This window comes from Condylostylus longicornis, unplaced genomic scaffold (assembly GCF_029603195.1).
Source record: "Condylostylus longicornis isolate FDR11 unplaced genomic scaffold, ASM2960319v2 ptg000084l, whole genome shotgun sequence".
In the NCBI taxonomy this organism is placed as follows: domain Eukaryota; kingdom Metazoa; phylum Arthropoda; class Insecta; order Diptera; family Dolichopodidae; genus Condylostylus; species Condylostylus longicornis.
The window spans coordinates 3946969-3966527 of NW_026578052.1; the positions used below are offsets into that span (position 1 = coordinate 3946969).

At 25.0% G+C, this 19559-nt stretch overlaps 1 protein-coding gene across 5 annotated transcripts in view; it reads right to left on the bottom strand.

Moving 5' to 3' along the window:
• Positions 1-19559, bottom strand: part of LOC129613622 (adenylate cyclase type 2) — a 120838-nt gene that overhangs the window by 10825 nt on the left and 90454 nt on the right. For 3 of the 5 annotated variants that reach the window (XM_055527756.1, XM_055527755.1, XM_055527757.1), the window contains 14 exons: positions 17296-17523; positions 17101-17228; positions 16737-16895; positions 15429-15561; positions 14565-15135; positions 10633-10737; positions 6457-6584; positions 6145-6371; positions 5878-6082; positions 5423-5820; positions 5188-5350; positions 3663-3875; positions 935-1039; positions 322-339 (listed from right to left, as the gene is read on the bottom strand). In XM_055527756.1, coding sequence (XP_055383731.1) covers positions 322-339; positions 935-1039; positions 3663-3875; positions 5188-5350; positions 5423-5820; positions 5878-6082; positions 6145-6371; positions 6457-6584; positions 10633-10737; positions 14565-15135; positions 15429-15561; positions 16737-16895; positions 17101-17228; positions 17296-17523 — 2781 coding nt within the window. The remainder of the gene's footprint in view (positions 1-321; positions 340-934; positions 1040-3662; positions 3876-5187; positions 5351-5422; positions 5821-5877; positions 6083-6144; positions 6372-6456; positions 6585-10632; positions 10738-14564; positions 15136-15428; positions 15562-16736; positions 16896-17100; positions 17229-17295; positions 17524-19559) is intronic. The other 2 variants (XM_055527758.1, XM_055527759.1) reach the window with 2 other exon arrangements.

Genomic DNA, 19559 nt, shown 5'->3' on the forward strand with positions numbered 1-19559 from the left:
AATTTGACAATGATGTTGACACGTAATTTATTAAAATAATAATTGAATTTCACGCTGAGAATGTTCGAAAAATTCTTAGAAATAAGCAATTAAAAAAGCATACATGGGCACTTATAAACCCGAAAAAACCTCTCTTCCTTACTTATTCAAAATTTTTATTTGTTAATTTTCGGAATTCATAGATTACAGAACATTTTTCTAATAAAAATATGAAATCACCTAAAAGTATGCAATTTTTATAAAATAAAAAATTAAGTGAAAATTGAAATAATAAAATTTGGTAGTGTAAAAATATTATTTTAAATAAATTACTTTACTTACCGCTATTGAATGTTTCCTCTAAATTAATTCAATATTAATGTAGTATTTTCGATTAATATTACAAAAATTTTGTTAAAAGAGAAAGAAAAAGTGTCACACAATTAAAATGAAAGTGTAAATTAAGTTAATTTTAAATTAGAAAAACATAATTGCATCTTCGTAATCAAGAATGTTATAACTCAAAAAATTCCATTTTTCAGCTATTAAGACCAGTAGAAAGTTCAAATAATTTATCTAGCTGCATAATGTACTTATATTAAAATATTAAAGTAGGTTAAAATTTATTCATTTTATAAAGTAAAATAATTTCGCCTAAATTTTACAACGTTGATTGTGAGCAATTTTCCGTAATTTTCTCGAATTTGATTTTTGGAGTTACTACACTTTTGTATATGACGATGCAATAATGTTCAGTTTAAATTCAATTATTAAATATTTTCACATTAGATAAATTAAATATTTAATTTAAAAAAAATTTCATATCTAAAATTTAAAAATCACAAAAAAAATTTTTTTATTTTATTTTCAATTTTATTTTTTTAAAGAAAAAAACACTTCTTTATTGTTAACAAAACCACAAAACCTAGAAAAAAAAAGCAGTGAAAATACTTACAAGAGCCCCATCTTCTTTTCCTGGTCTTAATCCAGATGCACACATGTATGTGCTACCAATGGTTTTAATTTTTTCAATCCCACTGAATTTTGGTTTTAAAAGAAGCTATTGAAAGAAAAAAAGGAAGGAAAACAAATTAAAGAATAAAGTAAATAAAAAATAATTGAAATAAAAAAAAATTTTATGGAAAATCCGACAGGAAAATTTTTTTCCTAAATCAACCACGCTAAATTTTATGTTTTTTTTTTCAAGAAAAGCATTAAAATAAAATATTTGAGTTGATGACAATAAAATATAATCAAAATAAGAAAAAAATTAACGTAATTGAATCAAATAACAGGAAAATTTAATTTGCTTCCGCGTAACAGCGAAGGTATCACATGCTAATTTCTTAATACTAATTATTTGGCGTCTTTGTGTGAAGGAAATTGAAATGTTGGTTTCAACTTCTATTTTGTACTATTAAAATTATAATGATTTCAATAAGGAAACCCTGTGTAGAATAAATTATTAAAAAATTTGAAAGAGAATGGAATATAAATTATAAAAAATTGATATCTATGTATTGAATTAATACTACATAGATATCCTATTTTGAATTCTGTACAATACCAAATGCTTTACTCTAGAGATTATTCTTGAGTAATAAGGAGAGCCGACTAAAAACGATTGTAACTAATATGAGATGACAAACCATGATTAGCAAATGAAGAGCAAGGTTTCAAACCTATGACGAATTTCGTTAGAATATCACATGGTAAAAACCGGGAATAAATAATCAGAAATTTAAAATTCCCGTATCCGAACTCGAAATCAAATAAAAATTTAACCGGAACCCGAATTCGAACCCGAACACGAACGCAAATAAGAATCCGAACTTGAACTCGAACTCGACACCGGACCCAAACGCGAGCACAAACACGAACCCAAACACGAACTCGAATCAAAATACAAATGTAAAGCAAAACTCGAAACCGAAAACCGATTTGGAATGAAACCCGAAGCAGAAGTTGAGCCCGAAATCGACTCGAACACAAATCCGAATACAAATAAACCCATATCTGAATTTGTTAATTTTAATTTTTCAAAGACGAACATATGTATGTGTTATTGATTTTGGTTTTCGAGAATCTCTTCGTTTAATTAGAACTTAAATAATTCATTAAATACAAATTTATTAATCCGTACTACTTGTATTGGAATTTTCTTATTTAAATTCTAATAGTCTACAACTAACAAGATTATTATACGAATTTCACGGATCGTACTTCAATAATTTCAAGGATTCTATATTTAGCTAAATTATTTAATAAGGTTCTTTAAAATTGTCTTTTTTCAAATGTTAATAATGATTTAATGAGTTCTTTAATAAGAACGTAAAAAATTTTTTAAGAAAAACCTATGAAAATATTTATTTTTTTTTAATTTCTTATTTATTTAGTTAATTTATTTAAAAACGAAAATTATTTTGCAAAGAAAAACAAATTTTCTTTATTTCTACCATAAAATTTTATTATTTATTTTTGGAGTGTTGTTCTTGTACGCAATATACGACGTAAAACTTCTTATACAAATTGCTTTCATTGAGTAAAAAGACAACATTCTATACTCGTATTTGATAAATTCTTCAACTCTTTATGTGTTTTTCTTTAATATTATTTAGATTTTTCAGAAAATTGTCACAATTATTTCATGAAAAATCTGTAAAAATTGTGTAAGTAATGCTTCTTTTGCTTTTGATGAATAACAGGAGGTTTTTGAAGTTTTTAATTTGATATGGTTAATTATTTAATTAATGAGTTTAAAGCAAGAGCATCTGATGAAAGGATAAAGAGAAGAAGAACGTTTTTGTTTTTTAAAGATTGTTTTCTTGTATATTGTTTTTTTTTCGCTCTTAATTAGCGCGAAAATTGTAAACAAGATAATTAAAAAGAACTTTTCTCATTTTTAGTTTAATTACATAATTTATTTTTTTTAGTTTGCAAAAATATTGAAAAAAACTTTAAAAAAATTCAATAAAGACATGAAGTTAAAATTTATGCGACGGATTTAAAATTTGATACTTGTCTTGTATACTGAGAAGATATGGACTTCGGCCTATGATTGACCGAAAAATTTGCAAAAAGAATATGGAATTTTGATTGTAAATGCAATATGGTGACGAAATTTTTGATTCAAGATTTAGCTTGCTCGAAATAACTTATAAATAATTATTTCAAATGCAAGATTTGTCAGTAAATTGTATCTAAAATTAGAAATCCTCTTTTAAGACCTTTTGATTAATGTGTTCCAGCGGGTGATTTGAAAAATATAGCTCTCAAACAAATACAAAAAATGGATTGAAAATTATATTTATTCCCCATTCTGTACCTAAAATAAGAGAAAAAATTGTTGAAATTAAGAATGTAAACTATTTCAGGATGTCTAACTTAAAAGTGTCGTTTCTTGACTTGCGTTACACTCTCTCGACTTGATATTTTTTAATAAATTCTTCAATTTGATTTTGAACTTAAATTGTATTTAATTTTTATGATATTGAATATTTCTTAATTTTCTTGACCAGTAGATCTAAAAATAATAAATTAGATATTAAATTGAATAAAAAACTAATAATTAGTCCGATATAAAAGATACAAGAGGCCAGTACAAAGACATAGTTTTGCAAAAAAAAAGTAGTCACGACCTAAGAGCAACAAGAAAAAGTCAATTTTAGAATTATTTCTCTTACCTTATCAAAATCACAAATAATTTCATTTAATAAACGTAAACATTCTAATCCTTGTTTATTAACATCAGATTCATCATAGAATTCTTTATAATTTGGTATTGAAGCAAACATAACAGCAACACCCGAATAACTTTCATGATATAATTCAGCAGAACGATCTTGATGTAAAAAATGTGTTGCAACATGAGCTGGCAGTATATTTTCTAATAGAATCTATAATAAATGAAGTAAGATATTTCAAAGATTAATTATGATTTTGAAAAAAAAATAATGTTAAAAGTTAAAGATTTTAATAAGGGAACGTTCTAATGGAACATGTTAACTTTTGCCTGCTAAAAACAAAATGTTCCTTTAAATTTTTAACTTTAATTAGTTCGTATACTGTACCCATTAGTATTTAATATTCTAATTAAAGTTTTCTAAATTAAATAAAATTTGCCACTGAATGTGTCAGTAGAAAGAATAGCTGCCAAAGTTGTTTAAATAACTGACTAAAAACTTTTAAAATATTTCATAATTTAATTGATACAAAAATCATTTTCTCGTATAAATGTTACTTAAGTGAATAATTAAAAATCTTAGATATGGTAAACAGAAGAGAAACTCTTTTAATGAAGAATTGCTAATTTTATAAATTATTTAACAAGAAATTCAAAAATTTATTTTAAAAGTTGTGCACTAAAAGTGCAAGCAGGTTGAATTTTCATAGAATATTTAATTTTATCTTCTTATTCCCATAGCACTCATATCTCTTAACTATGCTAATGAGTTTAATGTAAAAATATTCCATTCAAGTTAACACAGGAAGGAAGAAAGAATGCTTTCATTTAATTTGTTTAAAAATTTTAATCTTTTCTTCTCTGAAGATTTTTTCTTTGCACGTTTTCCTCTAATTTTATTTTTTAAAAAAATGCATTTATTTCAAATGTTCTTGAATCCTTTTTAAGTAGAAAATTAGTTATGAGAAAATTCATTCCATTTAAAACAAACTTTTGCCACTTTTGCTTATTTTTGTTCTTTTATTGCATCCATTGTATTGCTGCTATTCTAAACACTGTGTGGTTTTATAAGAATTTAATGGAATTACCGTCTCTTGTAATAATTTGAAGCCCTTAAATGGAATGTTAAAAATGAAAAGCTTTGTGTTTTGAACTTACGAACTTCATTTTAAAAAATTTAAAATCTAAATGCCATTAGGATTATGATATGTGCAAAATATTTGATAACGCATAGGAGCCTTAATCTGGTTATGGAGTAAATAATAATAATAACATCAAATAGAACAAATTTCGCATATTCAAGAATTCTAAAAAGAAAATCAATTTTCATGCGAAAAAATTGCTTTTTAGTCTATGGGTGCATACGGCTTGAGCATGATTAAAAAAATCAATATTTCGATTACAAAATGATAACATCAGGTTTGCTTTTCGGTTCTCGTAGAGGACTAATTCCAAATATTCGATTTCATCGTACGTGGTCAAGAAGCTGGTGATCAAAGTAAAAGTATTAAACATTTTAGAATTACTTTATTTATTCCTCTCATTGTTTCAACTTCTTCTTGTTCTATTTTCAGTTTGGCTTTCCAAAGGAAATCAGTTCTTGCAACGTATTCACCTTGCCGATCTAGAGTATGTAACACAGCCGCAATCAATAATAATAATAGTAAACCTCTTGCAGCTAATGGAACTCTTAAAAAAATAAAACAAAAAAAAATATCAATCAATTTTAAGTCAATAATTCATAGACTTTAACAAACTTACAAATTAGGATGTAATATTTCATATTCGCTAAATAAATCACTTAACCATAAAACAGTAACTTCACATGTTGCAGCAACAACCATTACTGATAATTTTAATATGAAACCGGCACGTAAAAATGCCGATACAGCAGCTAAACTTAATGCACAACATAATAAATAGGCCGGTGCTATTTCTGGTGTTGGTATTGAACCAGTTAATGTATTTGTCGATGATATTGAATTTAATAATGGTGGCGGTAGCAAATTTGTTAAATTATTTAAATAATTTGATGTTATATTATTATTGAGAATTGTTGAATTTAATAAATATGTTTCGTTTCCATTACCAATTAAAAATTCATTATAATTACTATTATCATTATTATTATAATATTCATCCTCACTACTAAAATCAATCTAAAATAGAGTAATAGAATAAGTTTTAATGAAATTAATTTTACACAATTTACTTACAACACTAAAAACGGCACATGCTGATATTAATACAGTTACAATTATAAACATTGCCATTCTAATCGGTCTACTTGATGCTATTATTTGACCAGGTCCATTATTACCAGATGGTGATGATCCTTCAGACATTTTTGCATGACTTAAGTACATAAATAGTCCTAATACAACTAAAGTGGCACCAACTGAACCCGATAGGGCAATATTGCTATTATTAAAATAAATATTATTTTAATAACTGTTATACGAGTATAATATATAAGAATTTACCTAGGTATTATAATAAATTGAACAACAGCAATTGACACAAACATAATAAATGCACAAATTAAATCATAACGAAAATGTGGATCTGGTTGAGCTCTATACATTATTTCACGTGGTGAATTACGATACCACATTGTAATTGGTTTTAATTCGGTGGGTGCACCAAAACAATTAAAATTGGCACAACGTCTTTCTGGTGGTAATAAATTTGATTCAATCATTGCTATACTCTGAAAAAATAAATTTGTTTTTTTTTTATATTAAATACAAAAATTGTTAAATTAAATATAAAAGTTTTTGAGAGAAAAAACTTACAGCTAATCCAATATTTTTAGCTAATTTTGATTCAGCAATATTTGCAAATGGTTTATCAGCACCCCAACATTCAACATATTTTGTCATTTTTGATGATGGCCGTGATCTTGAAACTTGACCAGGAATTGCTGTAAGAGAAAAATTTTCAAAATTATTTATTAATATTTTCTTTATAGCTATAAGTAGCTACTTATAAATTTTCCAATTGGAAAGCATACATTTATACAGCATTTTATTTTCTTAAGCCCTTGTGTTATATTTTAAATATCGCACATAGAATTGAGTTGACAAAAGATTTTTGAATGTGGTATACGTAAGAAGATATATATTAGCACTCCCAATATTACCTTCAGATTAAGGAAAATTAAAATTTTTTTAAAACAACTTTTAAATTTGATTCTGACACGTACATTATATAAAGCAGATTCAACTTTCTGCCTCTTCTGATTTTGTCGAGCATATTGAAAAAAATCTAATTTCTAATGTTTTAAAAAACATATTTGTTTAATACGAGTATAAAAAACTTTATCAATTGTATATTTATTTTACATAAGAAATAAAAAAAGTTTCACTTTAAGTCGTAAAGTCACCCCTTCTGCTATTGGTTACTCTACCATCACAATACGCAAAAGGTCGTTGTTATTGCTGTTGATAAATCGTCTCGATGTTAAAGGAACGCAATAAAATAAATTGAAATCATTTTAGAAATAATGAAAAGGAGATATTTTTGGAAAAGAAAAACTTTGTCGGTTTTCTCATCTTAATTTTTTCAAGCAAATATTAATTTTCAAAACAAAAACTTTTGCAATTGCATGTAGAGTAACTTTTTTTTGAAAAAATCTTAAATGTTGTTAGGGGTACCTACCTAAAAAAATAATATATACGACAAATTTTTTTTAATATTAAAGATTCAAGGATAAAATGAGGAAAAATAAATGTACGAAATTTGCTTCTGTCATAATTTGTTTGTAAAATTCAAATGCTGAAAAATTATTTTCGCTTTTCTAAAAACTCAACATATTGTTTTTTTTTCAAAATTATTATTCATGTGAACACACAAATGCAATTTCAAAACGGTAACACTGTTAAATCGTAACAACAGTAATATTTATTGTATGTGATTTGACAGAATAATCTCAATGATTCGAACCATATTTAATTTTCTCAAATTATTTTTTGATAATTCAGATAATTCAGATTTTATTTTCAGATAATTCTTGGTTTATCTTCTAAAATTTTTAACCACTTAATTATATCCGATGAATACTTACATGTATTATAATTAATATTTATTTACATAACAATTATATACAAAATATACATTATTTTTTAAATCTACTGATATTTACATATATTTACATACATTCATTAAAATATTTTAAAAATACAGGCATCCCTTAAATAATTTCTGCAAATATTTCGTTATATAGATAAACCACAATTAAAATATACAAGGTAGAAAATATTTTTTGCATTTCTTTTCAATTTCTATAACATTTTGGTCTACACACAAATTCCATAGTTAATGAAAAAGTTCTTGAGAAGTAGTGGGTAATATTTATTCCAACAGGTGACTTACAATACTTTATAAATAGTTTTTAAAAGAAGTTTTGCTTTTAAAGGATAATTACACTCTAAACTTCCCTAAAATATTTGCAAGAAGTTTGTTGATGGAATACTGTTTTGTATATATTACAATAAATTTTGTTATTGAAGAATTAATGTTGTTATGGAAGAATTTTTCATATAAAAATGATAAGCCATCTACCGGAATAAATGTAAATAACTATCAACACAAATATTATTAAAAATTAATTCAATTTTTCGGACGTACGTAGTCAATAGCGGAGCTTAAAATTAAAAATAACAAACGGTCCAGGTCACCAAGGCGTATTCTATTGGTTATACCTACTGACAAGTACGGTCAGTTAAAAATCAGTTTTTCTATAGAAGAACTACAATAATTTTTCAAAATTTTAAGAAAATCAAAATGGCCTTGTTTTCGAACAACAATTGGAATCCGTATCAGTCACGTTATTCAAAAGAATGCCTGTACTTATTTTAAAATATATTTTAAAAATATCAAAAAAAAATTTAAATTTAATATTATTGCAAAATGCATAATTGTAAATTTGTATACATAGGGATTGTAATATAAATATAACATGCAATTGTAACATAAATACATATTTACATATAAATAATACAAAAAAACTTTGCTGTAATTTGCTTTTTAATTTATTTAGCATTAAATTGCTCTTTTTCATTCCTTGAATTTTCCATTGTTCTTTTTTTTCATTTATTTAACAAAAAAAATATTCAAGTGCAGGTGCATTGTTGAATATAGTTATATATTAAATATTTAATTCTAATTTAAGTGTTATACTAAATAAACTGTTATATTTATCATTATTTTGTTATATAAAGCTCAAAGGTATGCGAAATATTATTTATATTTATTTTATTTTTTATAAAATTAAAAATTAAAATTTGATTGTTAATTATTGCAATTTTTACTTTATACAAATGTCAAACGATTAAACCTTTGTGTTCCTCAAAATGTCCACAAATGACAGATTTTTCTTTATGTGTATTTAATTAATTAATATTTTTAGGTTTTTTTTTTCGCTAGTTTAATTAACAAAAAGTTTTAAAAATAAAATTAAAAAATTCATTCACTTTAACAATGACGTGTTGCACACAGTTTGACAGTTATTTACTTCATTTCAGCTTTCAAATCAAAAACACAAAACGAAGAATTAAAACAATTCACAAACTAAACATATGACAAGTATCCGATTTGTTATTATAGAGAAATACAATAAAATTATATATTATGTAAGTAGAAAGAGAAAAATCAGATTTCAGAGTTTTATTCGTGTTACTTTCATTTAGAAGAGTTTAGAAAAGTTTAGTTATGGGAAGAGAAACGTATGACTACGACAGAAATTCTCAATAAAAAGAGTATTAGTATATGAAGGTTACAGATTAGAGAACTTTATTTATGAATATATGATAAATTATGATTAGAAAAAAATTACAGTTGTATCAGAATATTTTACAATTATTAATTAAAATTACGTTTAACAAGGAATAGCCTAATTAGAAATAATTTATTTTGTATAACTAATTAAGAATATTTTACTAAAAAACAACTGGAATTAAATTAAATTTAATAAGAGATTTTTATTGAAAAACTATTGAAACTTTGTAACTAACTTGGCGACAAATGTGCGGAAGAATCTTCACACTTGGCGGGTCTATGCCCATAAGAAAGTCATTAAGTTATCACAAAGGCTAATTATAGAAGTTCGTTTCCCAGTCAGATAACCCTATGGAAACAGTTCCTAGCAAGCAGGTGTTCATCGGCAAAGTAAATGTATTTCATATTATCCACTCGTTTCTTCCTGCTAGTTCCAAAAAGACGTATTACCACAGGAAAACCCATTATCAAAGGAACATATATATCAATAAGCCCTTTGGGGCAAGAGGACATATCTCATCCGCAGTCAATCACGTCTTATTGTAGTCTCTACGGTCTCATCTATAGTATCTCTGTTCTAGAAATAAACCTGAAGATATCCTTAAGGGAATTCGACAGTAATTCCTGAATGATTAGGAGAGCCCGTTCGAAACTATTTTCATATCAGACAGCCAGGTACTGTCCACACCCAATCCATATAAGAGAGAACCTGATTTTTCCAGATTATTGGGCAATGTCCAGTAAAGAAATTTGAAATGGTATAAAAAAATCAACTTCTATTCATTCCTAATAATTCCCCGGCTAACTTTCCATATGATGGTAATTTCATTCATTAAATTGCAAATTAATACTAATTTTATTATTATTTTTAACAGCACATATTAATATTTATGATAGAAAGAATAACATGTATAGAAGAATGAATTAATATAGAAAGAGTATGGAAATTTTAAGTGTTATAGACAAGACACAGAAAACACGTACCACCGTCAATTGTTATAAAAACTCAAAAAAATAAAATCAAAATTTTCAAAAATGAAAGTTTTTAGTATATAAAAAAGTATGAAAATCTCATTTTACAGAATTTTGTTAACGAGAATGTACAAGAATTATACATAGAATACACGCAATATGTATGTAGTTTGTATAATGCTTTTTACTTTTTTTTTTTCAAATTTATTTTCAAGACTTACCAGTTCCAGACATACGAAAACTATCACTGTTCGATAAGGATTGTTTTCGAAAATCAGCAAATGCACCTGTTGATGACCTTCTACGTTCACCGAATCCAATTAATCCTTTATTTTTTCATTTTATATTTTTATTTTTTTTTTAATATTTTTAATTTCGTTTGTTTGATATTTTCGTATTTTAAATGCAATAGTTTAAATATTTTACATAATTTTGTGTATAGAATATGATAAATAAATAAATAAATTAAAAAATATATGAAAAATAAAAAAAAATTTACAAAATGTTTTTTATGCATTTTTAAATTTTTTGCATTCGTAGCCATTTTATATTAAGTGTGATAACAAATTATTATTAATTATTAAAAGAAATAAATGAAAAAGGGATAATAATAAAATTTTTTATACAATAAGGGTATAAGAATAATTATATAAGTATATTATATAATACATATGAATTGTATATATATATATATATATAGTTGAATGTTAAATTTCAAATTTAATAAAATTGAATTATTTTTGGTTGAAGGTACATGCAAATAAATGGAAAAAAAAATAAAACAAAAATAATTTTATAAAATTAAAATGAATAAATATTTAAAATTCATTATGAAAATTTAATAATAATTTTTGTACATTATTGTATTCTAAATATTTAAAAAAATAATAAAATATAGAAGGGTTCATTATAAATTTGTTTAATTTATTGATGATCTATAGTATTTAAATATACTGTGACAGATTGACATTAAAATGTCAAATTTAATACATCAAATTATAATAATGTCAAATTGAATTGACCTTTCAACAAATGAAATTAAAATAGTGTTCGCAAAAAGAGAAAAACAACCAACATACTTATTACAATAATAACCACCGACAGAATTAGAGTTGCAATGGAGAAATTTTCTTGGAAGAGGACGGGATGGTGGAGTATTTATTTTGTGAATGTGGGCGGTAGCTCGCTTACGACAAACATGCTTTAGAAGGTGCTTTGTGAACTTGCTGTTGGAATTCTCGTCACTCAGGTAGTTGCAGTACTGCAATTTTTCAGGGGCTCAAATTTAGTGCTAATGTGATTGTACAATTCTAATAATATGGTTGTACAATGGCAATGTAGAGGATAAAAATCAGAAAAAATGCTATGAGTCGAAGTGAAAAAGGTCAAATACCTTGGTCACCTATTAAAAAAATAGTGAGAAACTTTTAATAAGTGAAAAGAAAATCTCTTCCGATAAATTTAATTCACAATTTATGACGAAATAATTTCTATTTTAATAATTAATAAAAATATTAAATTAAATAATCAATAAATTTCATTTGAAGAAAGTTCATTTTAATTCAGAAATAAATGATTCAGATATAAATGATTGTCATAAAAGGTGTGACGTATGTATGTTTATATTCAGATGGTAAATTCCATCTTGGAATGTAACATGTGTTCTATTTTATTTTTTGAAAAATGTAAGTTCTAAATTATATTGTGCATATTAAATCTAATATTAAAATGGATCTAATATTAAAATGAAATATTATAATTTCATATTATATTGTGCTTTTCTATTATCTTTTTTTTTGGCATTAAATACAATTTGAATTGCAAGTACCCAAATATAATTTTAACTATTAAAACGTAATAATTTAATATAAAATCTTAAAACATATAAGAAATTTATAATAAGAAATTAAGAAATTAAGAATTTTTAGTAAGTATAAAAGAAATTTATAAAAAAAGTTAGGGGAGGTGTCAAACTACATTTTTTAAAATCTCAGATTTTTCCATATTAAGAGTGCGTTTGTATTGTTTAAGTTTAAATAAATTTCAGAAAGTCTAATCAATAAAAATTATTATACACATTATTCCTATTAGAATTACATTAAGAAAATATCGTTGTAACTTTTGTTAGTTAGTTGTACTTAGTTTGTTGTTTTTCACCCCGGCGGTAGCATAAGAGAGAAATAGAATGTCATTGTTATTAGACTTCTTGTACTCATATTTTGCAGAGCAAATAGATTTTTTGAAGTTTATAATTTATATACATATATATATTTTTACGTCAATTCAGTAGACATTTGTACTATTGTCATTATTTTATTTGCCCGTAAAATTTTTTTATTACCAGCCATTAATTTTTATTTTTATCGTTCCTTCTTTTGAAGTAATTAAAATTCATGTTATCTCTCTTCCATCTCTCTTTTTTTGTATACATTTCACCACGTGTTGAGTTTTTGCAAGACATTTATGTCTCCAACGATTCAAAATCACAATTATTATAATGTAACTTAATTGAAATAATTTTATATTTTTAATTTTTTATTACTTTATTTTAATTCACTTACAGTTTCCAAATATCAAATGTTGAATTTTTAGGACCATATTGTATAGGTTAAAAGTATTCTGTGTATACTATTACAGTATTCGTAACAGTGAAAAAAATTTCAAATGAACATTAAAAAAAATGTTCTCTTAAGAGGTCGTAATCTCAATTAAAATAATTAATTATTAAAAAAAAAAAATTAAAAGTCTGGATGTCAGGAAACCAGAATAGATAGTTAAAGTGAAAGAAAACAGACATTGAAAATTTAGGTACATCATTGTGTATATAGTTTATAGTGCTATACAGAAAATAATTTTTATAATAACAGAATAGAACTACTTTTTTTTGAGTGACACTGTTTCAAATTAAGAAACATGATATACTCACTAACACCACCCTTCAAAAAAGTGGTTCGTTGTGAAAATTATCTTCTGTATATCGCAATAAACTGGATACATAATGGTTATACTTAGTTAAAAAGCGATAATAATGAAAAGCGAAAAAAACAGAGTTAGTATAGTAAAATAGCAAAAAGAGCTGTTTAAAATTTAGAAAATATTTCTAAAGAGTTGCATTTTTAAGTCTAGTAATTTTAACATTTTAATGGAAACTAAGAGGTGTTAGGAAAAGTAATTGGTTAGACTATTTGCTAAAATTTTACTATTCACTCTAATTTAACACCTAAAATAATTTAAGGTCGAATAAACCTAATTAAATAAAAACTCTAATATTAAATCTAAAAAAAATAATTTTAAGCGGCTGGCAGTATTATATTTTGATACTTGCATTTCTTTACAATGTATTTAAGCTGCTGATGTAATTTTACAATATGATAGCCAAATTTGATCTACTGATCGCCTATTTGAATGAATTAAAATTAAATGGAACTACGTTAAATTCTAAAAATTTTTCATTTTATTTTTACAAATCTAATTTTCTAAAAGGCTTGGTGAATATAATGTAGGTTGAAATCTTTATTTTAAAATCTACTTTATGTAATTTTGTGTGGGTTTAACGAGCTAAGTAATTAAAATTATTTCTAAATTTTGAGTGTGAATTAATAATTATAGTTTAAGAAATATTAAATTGCACTCACCATGATAAAATTTCTTAACTAAATTTTCATTTTCTAAGAATCTAAAATTAAGCTAACGATAACAATAATATTGTGTTTATTTCTTATAATTATAGATAACCTCCTATATCTAAGCATTCTGGAGTTTATAATTTTTAAAAGCGGGTTGATTAAAAAGAAAACTGGCAAACAAATAATCTTTTTTTTTAATTTTGTGCTTTTTTTCAGTGATAATGAAATTTTCTAATTGGGGGAAATTTAATTATTATATAAGGATAATTACACACAAATTAAAATTATCATTATTATTTATTTTTTTTAATAAAAAAAAAGTTAATAAATAAAATTACGAATCTTTGTCTAAAAAGAAAAATTTTTTCTACTCTAAAAATTATTATAAAAAAAAATTGAATTTTTTACAATATAAAAGTATGAAAAAAAAACTAAAGCAATCTCATTATATAAAAGATCCTTTTAACTTTCTTGACAAAGCCAAAAAAAGAAGAAAAAAATCATTAAAAATTTTTTGAAATACAAACCTTGTACTGATAATTTACGTCGTCCTTTCTCAGGTACATCACCACCTGTCATCCCTTTAAAACTACCCGATGAACCTGTCTCTTGCGGTAATGTTAAAGATGATTTACTATTTGGTGTTGGAAGTTTTTCATCATTAGATGCCGTTTTATTTGATGAATGTATAACAGAATTTTGTCTAGTTACAGTTGTAGTTTCTGTTACATTATCACCACCACCAGTACCACTTGTTACATTTTTTCCATCTTCAGTAATTGATGTAGGTGATACTTGTGTAGGTTGTGGTAATGGAACACCATTCTCTTTAATATTTGAATTTAATGTATTTTCATTTACAGTTGTACCATCAGCAGTTGTTGAATTTGTATTGTCATTATTTGTGGTTATATTTGATTCTTCTATAATTGTATTAGATAATGGTGGATCACCAAGAAAGAATGATACAATTTCACCACTAGGCTTTGATTGATCCTGTAAATTATCTGATATTAAATTTTCTGTTTCTGTATCTGTTATATTGGTTTGTGGAGGTGTTTTAACTTCAACAACAGGAGCCAAGCCGGTTGTAATTTTCTGTTTTTGTTTATTAAATGTTTTTTATCCAATTTGCGTCAATGTTTTTTATTGATGCAGGATGAAAATGAAATTATTTTTAATTTTTAGATTGTGTAGAATTTTGGAATTTTGGATTTTTGGAATTTTTAGTTTCGGCATAATGAAATTTTATTCAATGAATCCGGTGATGATGATTTTCACATAAAATGTAAATAAAATAAATATTATAGTAGATAAATTTTGATATTTAATTGGTTTGTTTCTAATTAAAATTCTAAGTAAAATTGAATTAATTTATTAAGACAACATACCTTCGGTGGTACAATTAAATATGTTTCAATTTTATGATCCGCTAAATATGGATCACGTGAGCCACCATTACCCGGTTCAACTTCAAATTTATCGCCTAAACAATCCAAAGTCTGTTTGGTTATATGAACCCGACTGCAATTTAAAATAAAAATATATAATTATAAAAACATTTTTAATAGTAAAATAAAAATCAAGAAATGCTTTTAAAAAACTCAACAGATGTCGTTCGGCACATCTATTTAAAACTGAGTTTAGACCACCAAATCGGACTGTGTTTAGACTACCAAAGATTAAAAGCGTCTTTGAAATAAACGTTACCGTTTCGCAAACTACCTAATTATGTTCAAAAATGGTAGAGTGAGATACTTGCTTTTACTCAAGTTCTTATTGTTGTGCTTATGATTAAACAAAAATTTTGTAATCAGCTCATATTTAAGAAAAAGCATAAACTTGATTATGTAAAAATTATATCTGTTTATTATTTAAACATTTTCATAAGAAAAAATTCAGACCTTGCAAAAATGACGATATGTAAGAAATACATAATTAAGTGGATGTGAGTTTTTATTTAGTTTTTTGAAAAATTTAATAAGCATAATATTGTTGTTTATCTAAAATAGATCAAAGAATTTATTCTTCTTATTATATTTTACTTCAAAAGATTTTTACAACTTAAAAATATTATAAGCATTTTGCTTTGATCTTATTGAAATTTAACAAAAGCAATTGTTTTTCAAAAGAAAATCAAGTACAAAATCTGTATGTATTAAGCTAATCCGAGATTTAACAGGAAACATAGAAACGACAATAAAAAGAAAAAAAACTTTTTGTTATAGTTGACAAGAAACTTATAAGATTTGGATTTAAGATGTAAGACGTTAAATGTGGGGAGATTCTACAAGTCTTAATTGGAAAATTATTAAAATGCACCCCCGAATACATAGCAGCATTAGTTTAAACTTAATATTTTTAGTTTGACACCACAGCTCTGTGTATAGTTTTAGAAAAATTTACGATATGGTTTATATCAGCCTATGCAATTTGCATTGAGTTTATGAAAAAAAAATTTTTGCATATTAATTTTTTTTTCAGTATCTAATTAAGAATAACAAAAAAGCTTTTAGTTTGAAATCTGTTTTTCGTTGTGTCGTTAAATGAACATAAAATTGCACTTAACAAACTTTTGATTTAAATTATTAAAATATTGAATCCCTTTTAATTACATAATTGAATTCCATGCACTTTACCTAAAAGTATTCCAATGTATTTTAGTAATATTATTAAAAACAAAAAGAACCAAAACCCACCCAGCGATACCGCCACTTTCCATATGGTTTGCTAATGAAACATCATCACTCCATACATCAAATTGCCACTTTCTTAATCCTAATACACCGCAAAGGACATTTCCTGTATGAATACCAATTCTCATATCAACATTAAATCCGGTTGCTTCACGAACTAATCTATAACAAATGAAAAAATAAAAATTTCAATTTATATTATAATAGACTTGATTCAAAACAAAAAGCAACTATTATTGTCAAATACAATTAAAGCTATTTTGAATTTTATTTTAATTGATTTGACTTTATATTCATAAAGAGTATATAAAAGCTTTAATTTAAAAATTCAATAAGGATTTGCAATGTTACTTAATATTACACAGACCTTATAGCCTCAATCATTTGTAAACCCATGTGGACACAATTTGCTGCATGTTGTGGTCTTGATATTGGTAATCCAGATACACAATAATAACAATCTCCTAAAATTTTTATTCTTAGACATTGATTTTCCTATAATTAATTGAGAAAATAAAATTTGTACACGTATACGCTATGTACTTGTGAAATTTTATCTTACTTGAGCTATTTGATCGAAACGTCCAAATAATTCATTTAATGTTTTTACTAAATCACTAGCTGTCAATTGCTCTGATAATGGCGTAAAATTTACAATGTCTGCATACAAAATTGAAACGTTATTATGACGCTGAACATGTAATTCATGAAATCTAGCTGCTGATGATGTTGCTTGTCCTCCAGCACGTTGACATGCATCGGCCATTTTTAGCATAATACTTCTTTTAACCTTCAATAAAAATGGAGAATTTGTTTTAATGAAAAACATCAAAAAGATAAATGACATATTAGTGAGAAATAATGACAATTTTAAATTATTTTCTCTCTTAGACGGAAGAATTTTTTGAATAAATTTCAAGGTTTTATCTCAACTAAATGTTAATCGAGCCTCTTTTTGCATGTAATTGCTGCCATTATGGGCTAAAATGCTATAGTAATAACATTATTATTAAAATATTCTATTTTAGTTAGGTTCAGTTTGGGTTCAGTTCAGTTTACTTGCATGCACTTAGCCATTCGTTTGCTTCAAATACTTTTGAATTACATTTATGAACTGGAATTCTAGTCTACTTTAAGTAAAACTTTACATTTCACTGAAGTTGCAGCCTTCTAACTGTACAGAACATTTTTATCATTATAATATAAAATAAGTGTCATTTATATGCCCCGGCTTATAATCCTAAAATAAGTTCTATATTTATTAGATATGAAAGTTTAATGGATTTTTTTTGTAAGTTACATGTAATTTGTACGAATACACAATATATAATTACAAATATGTTTAATTTAATTTATTTTATTTCAAATTTAAAAGTATAAATTCATTGTTTAAATTAATTAAATCAATTTAATCTTAATAAGTATTGTTTTTTGACGTGTCAACGTAAAAGAACATGAAACAAATTTGATTTTATTGATTTTATTCGAATCTAAGCGTTGAATGATCTTTAAACCGTTTACCTAGAGAAATATAAAGCACACTATAGAGAGAAGACTATAGAGAGCACAATATAGAAAACAAATTGAATACAAATGAGAAAAAGAAGAAGACAGGTGGCAGGTACCACAAATTAGAGATTAAAGTACCAGAAAATGATATAAAATATTTGTTATTGCTTATTTTCTTGCTTTCTTTTTTTAATTATATTTTCCCAGAAGAAGATTATTTGAACTGTATTGTAGCATTAGAACATTTGTTAACGTTCGTTAAAGAGAGACCCGCGAGTGCGATTTGTAACAAATCTCTGTGATTTAGAATTTAGACAATCGTATTCAATTAATTATATCAATTTAGTTGAAGTGATGTGAAAATACAGATAATTTACTTATCTTTTAGAAGATATTTTGATGGTGTCTTGGTTATATTTTGTTATATTTTTTATTGTGAATTTAAGTAATTAAATTTAATTTAAGGTTTCGACAACACGTAAGGTATATTGTTTATTTCTGATTGTACATCATTATTTTCATACATTGAAATTAATCCTAATTGAGAAATTGAATTCTTTCGAATTTCTGAGAAGGCTGTCGTACGCGTACCGCACGTCAGAAATGAAATGAGAGAGAATGGGAGAATGAAGAGTACATTATTATATATTATTGACTGAAAATATAGTGAATAAACACATTTGTTCATTATTGTTTTGAAATTTATTTTATATGGCCGTACGGTTGTAATTTATTGTGAATGGTTATTTGCGGCTATATAAATTACATCTTATGTTTGATAAAATCTGTTATATATACATATATGAATACTGCATATATAGGGACAATAAATTTGCTCCTTTCCCTATTAAATCAAGTTTTTTAGTAGGCATCTAAAAATTGTAAAATCTTATGAAATTTTTTATTATCAATATAATAAAATTTAAAAAAAAAATCACATAACGTATTACAATATAAAATTATAAATGTAAAAAAAAAGAGACAAAAAAACAATTTTTTTAAAAATATATTTTATAATATAAAAGTATTACATGCCGTCAAAACGGAAAACATAAAACAAAAATGAATTTATTACATTGAAAAATTGACATTTTTATGTCAAAGAGAAAAACAAAATAAAAAAACAAAGAGACGAACGAAAAGAAATCGCAATATGTTTTCTTTATTACATGAAAAATATAACGTTGTAAAAACTCTTCCCTGTCTCTCTCTCTCTCTCTCTCTCTCTCACTGTTTCTTTACATTTTCAATATCTTTAATATTTTTTCGTTTTTCAAATAAAATCGTATTACAACTTTTTGTTTAGAACTTTCTTTA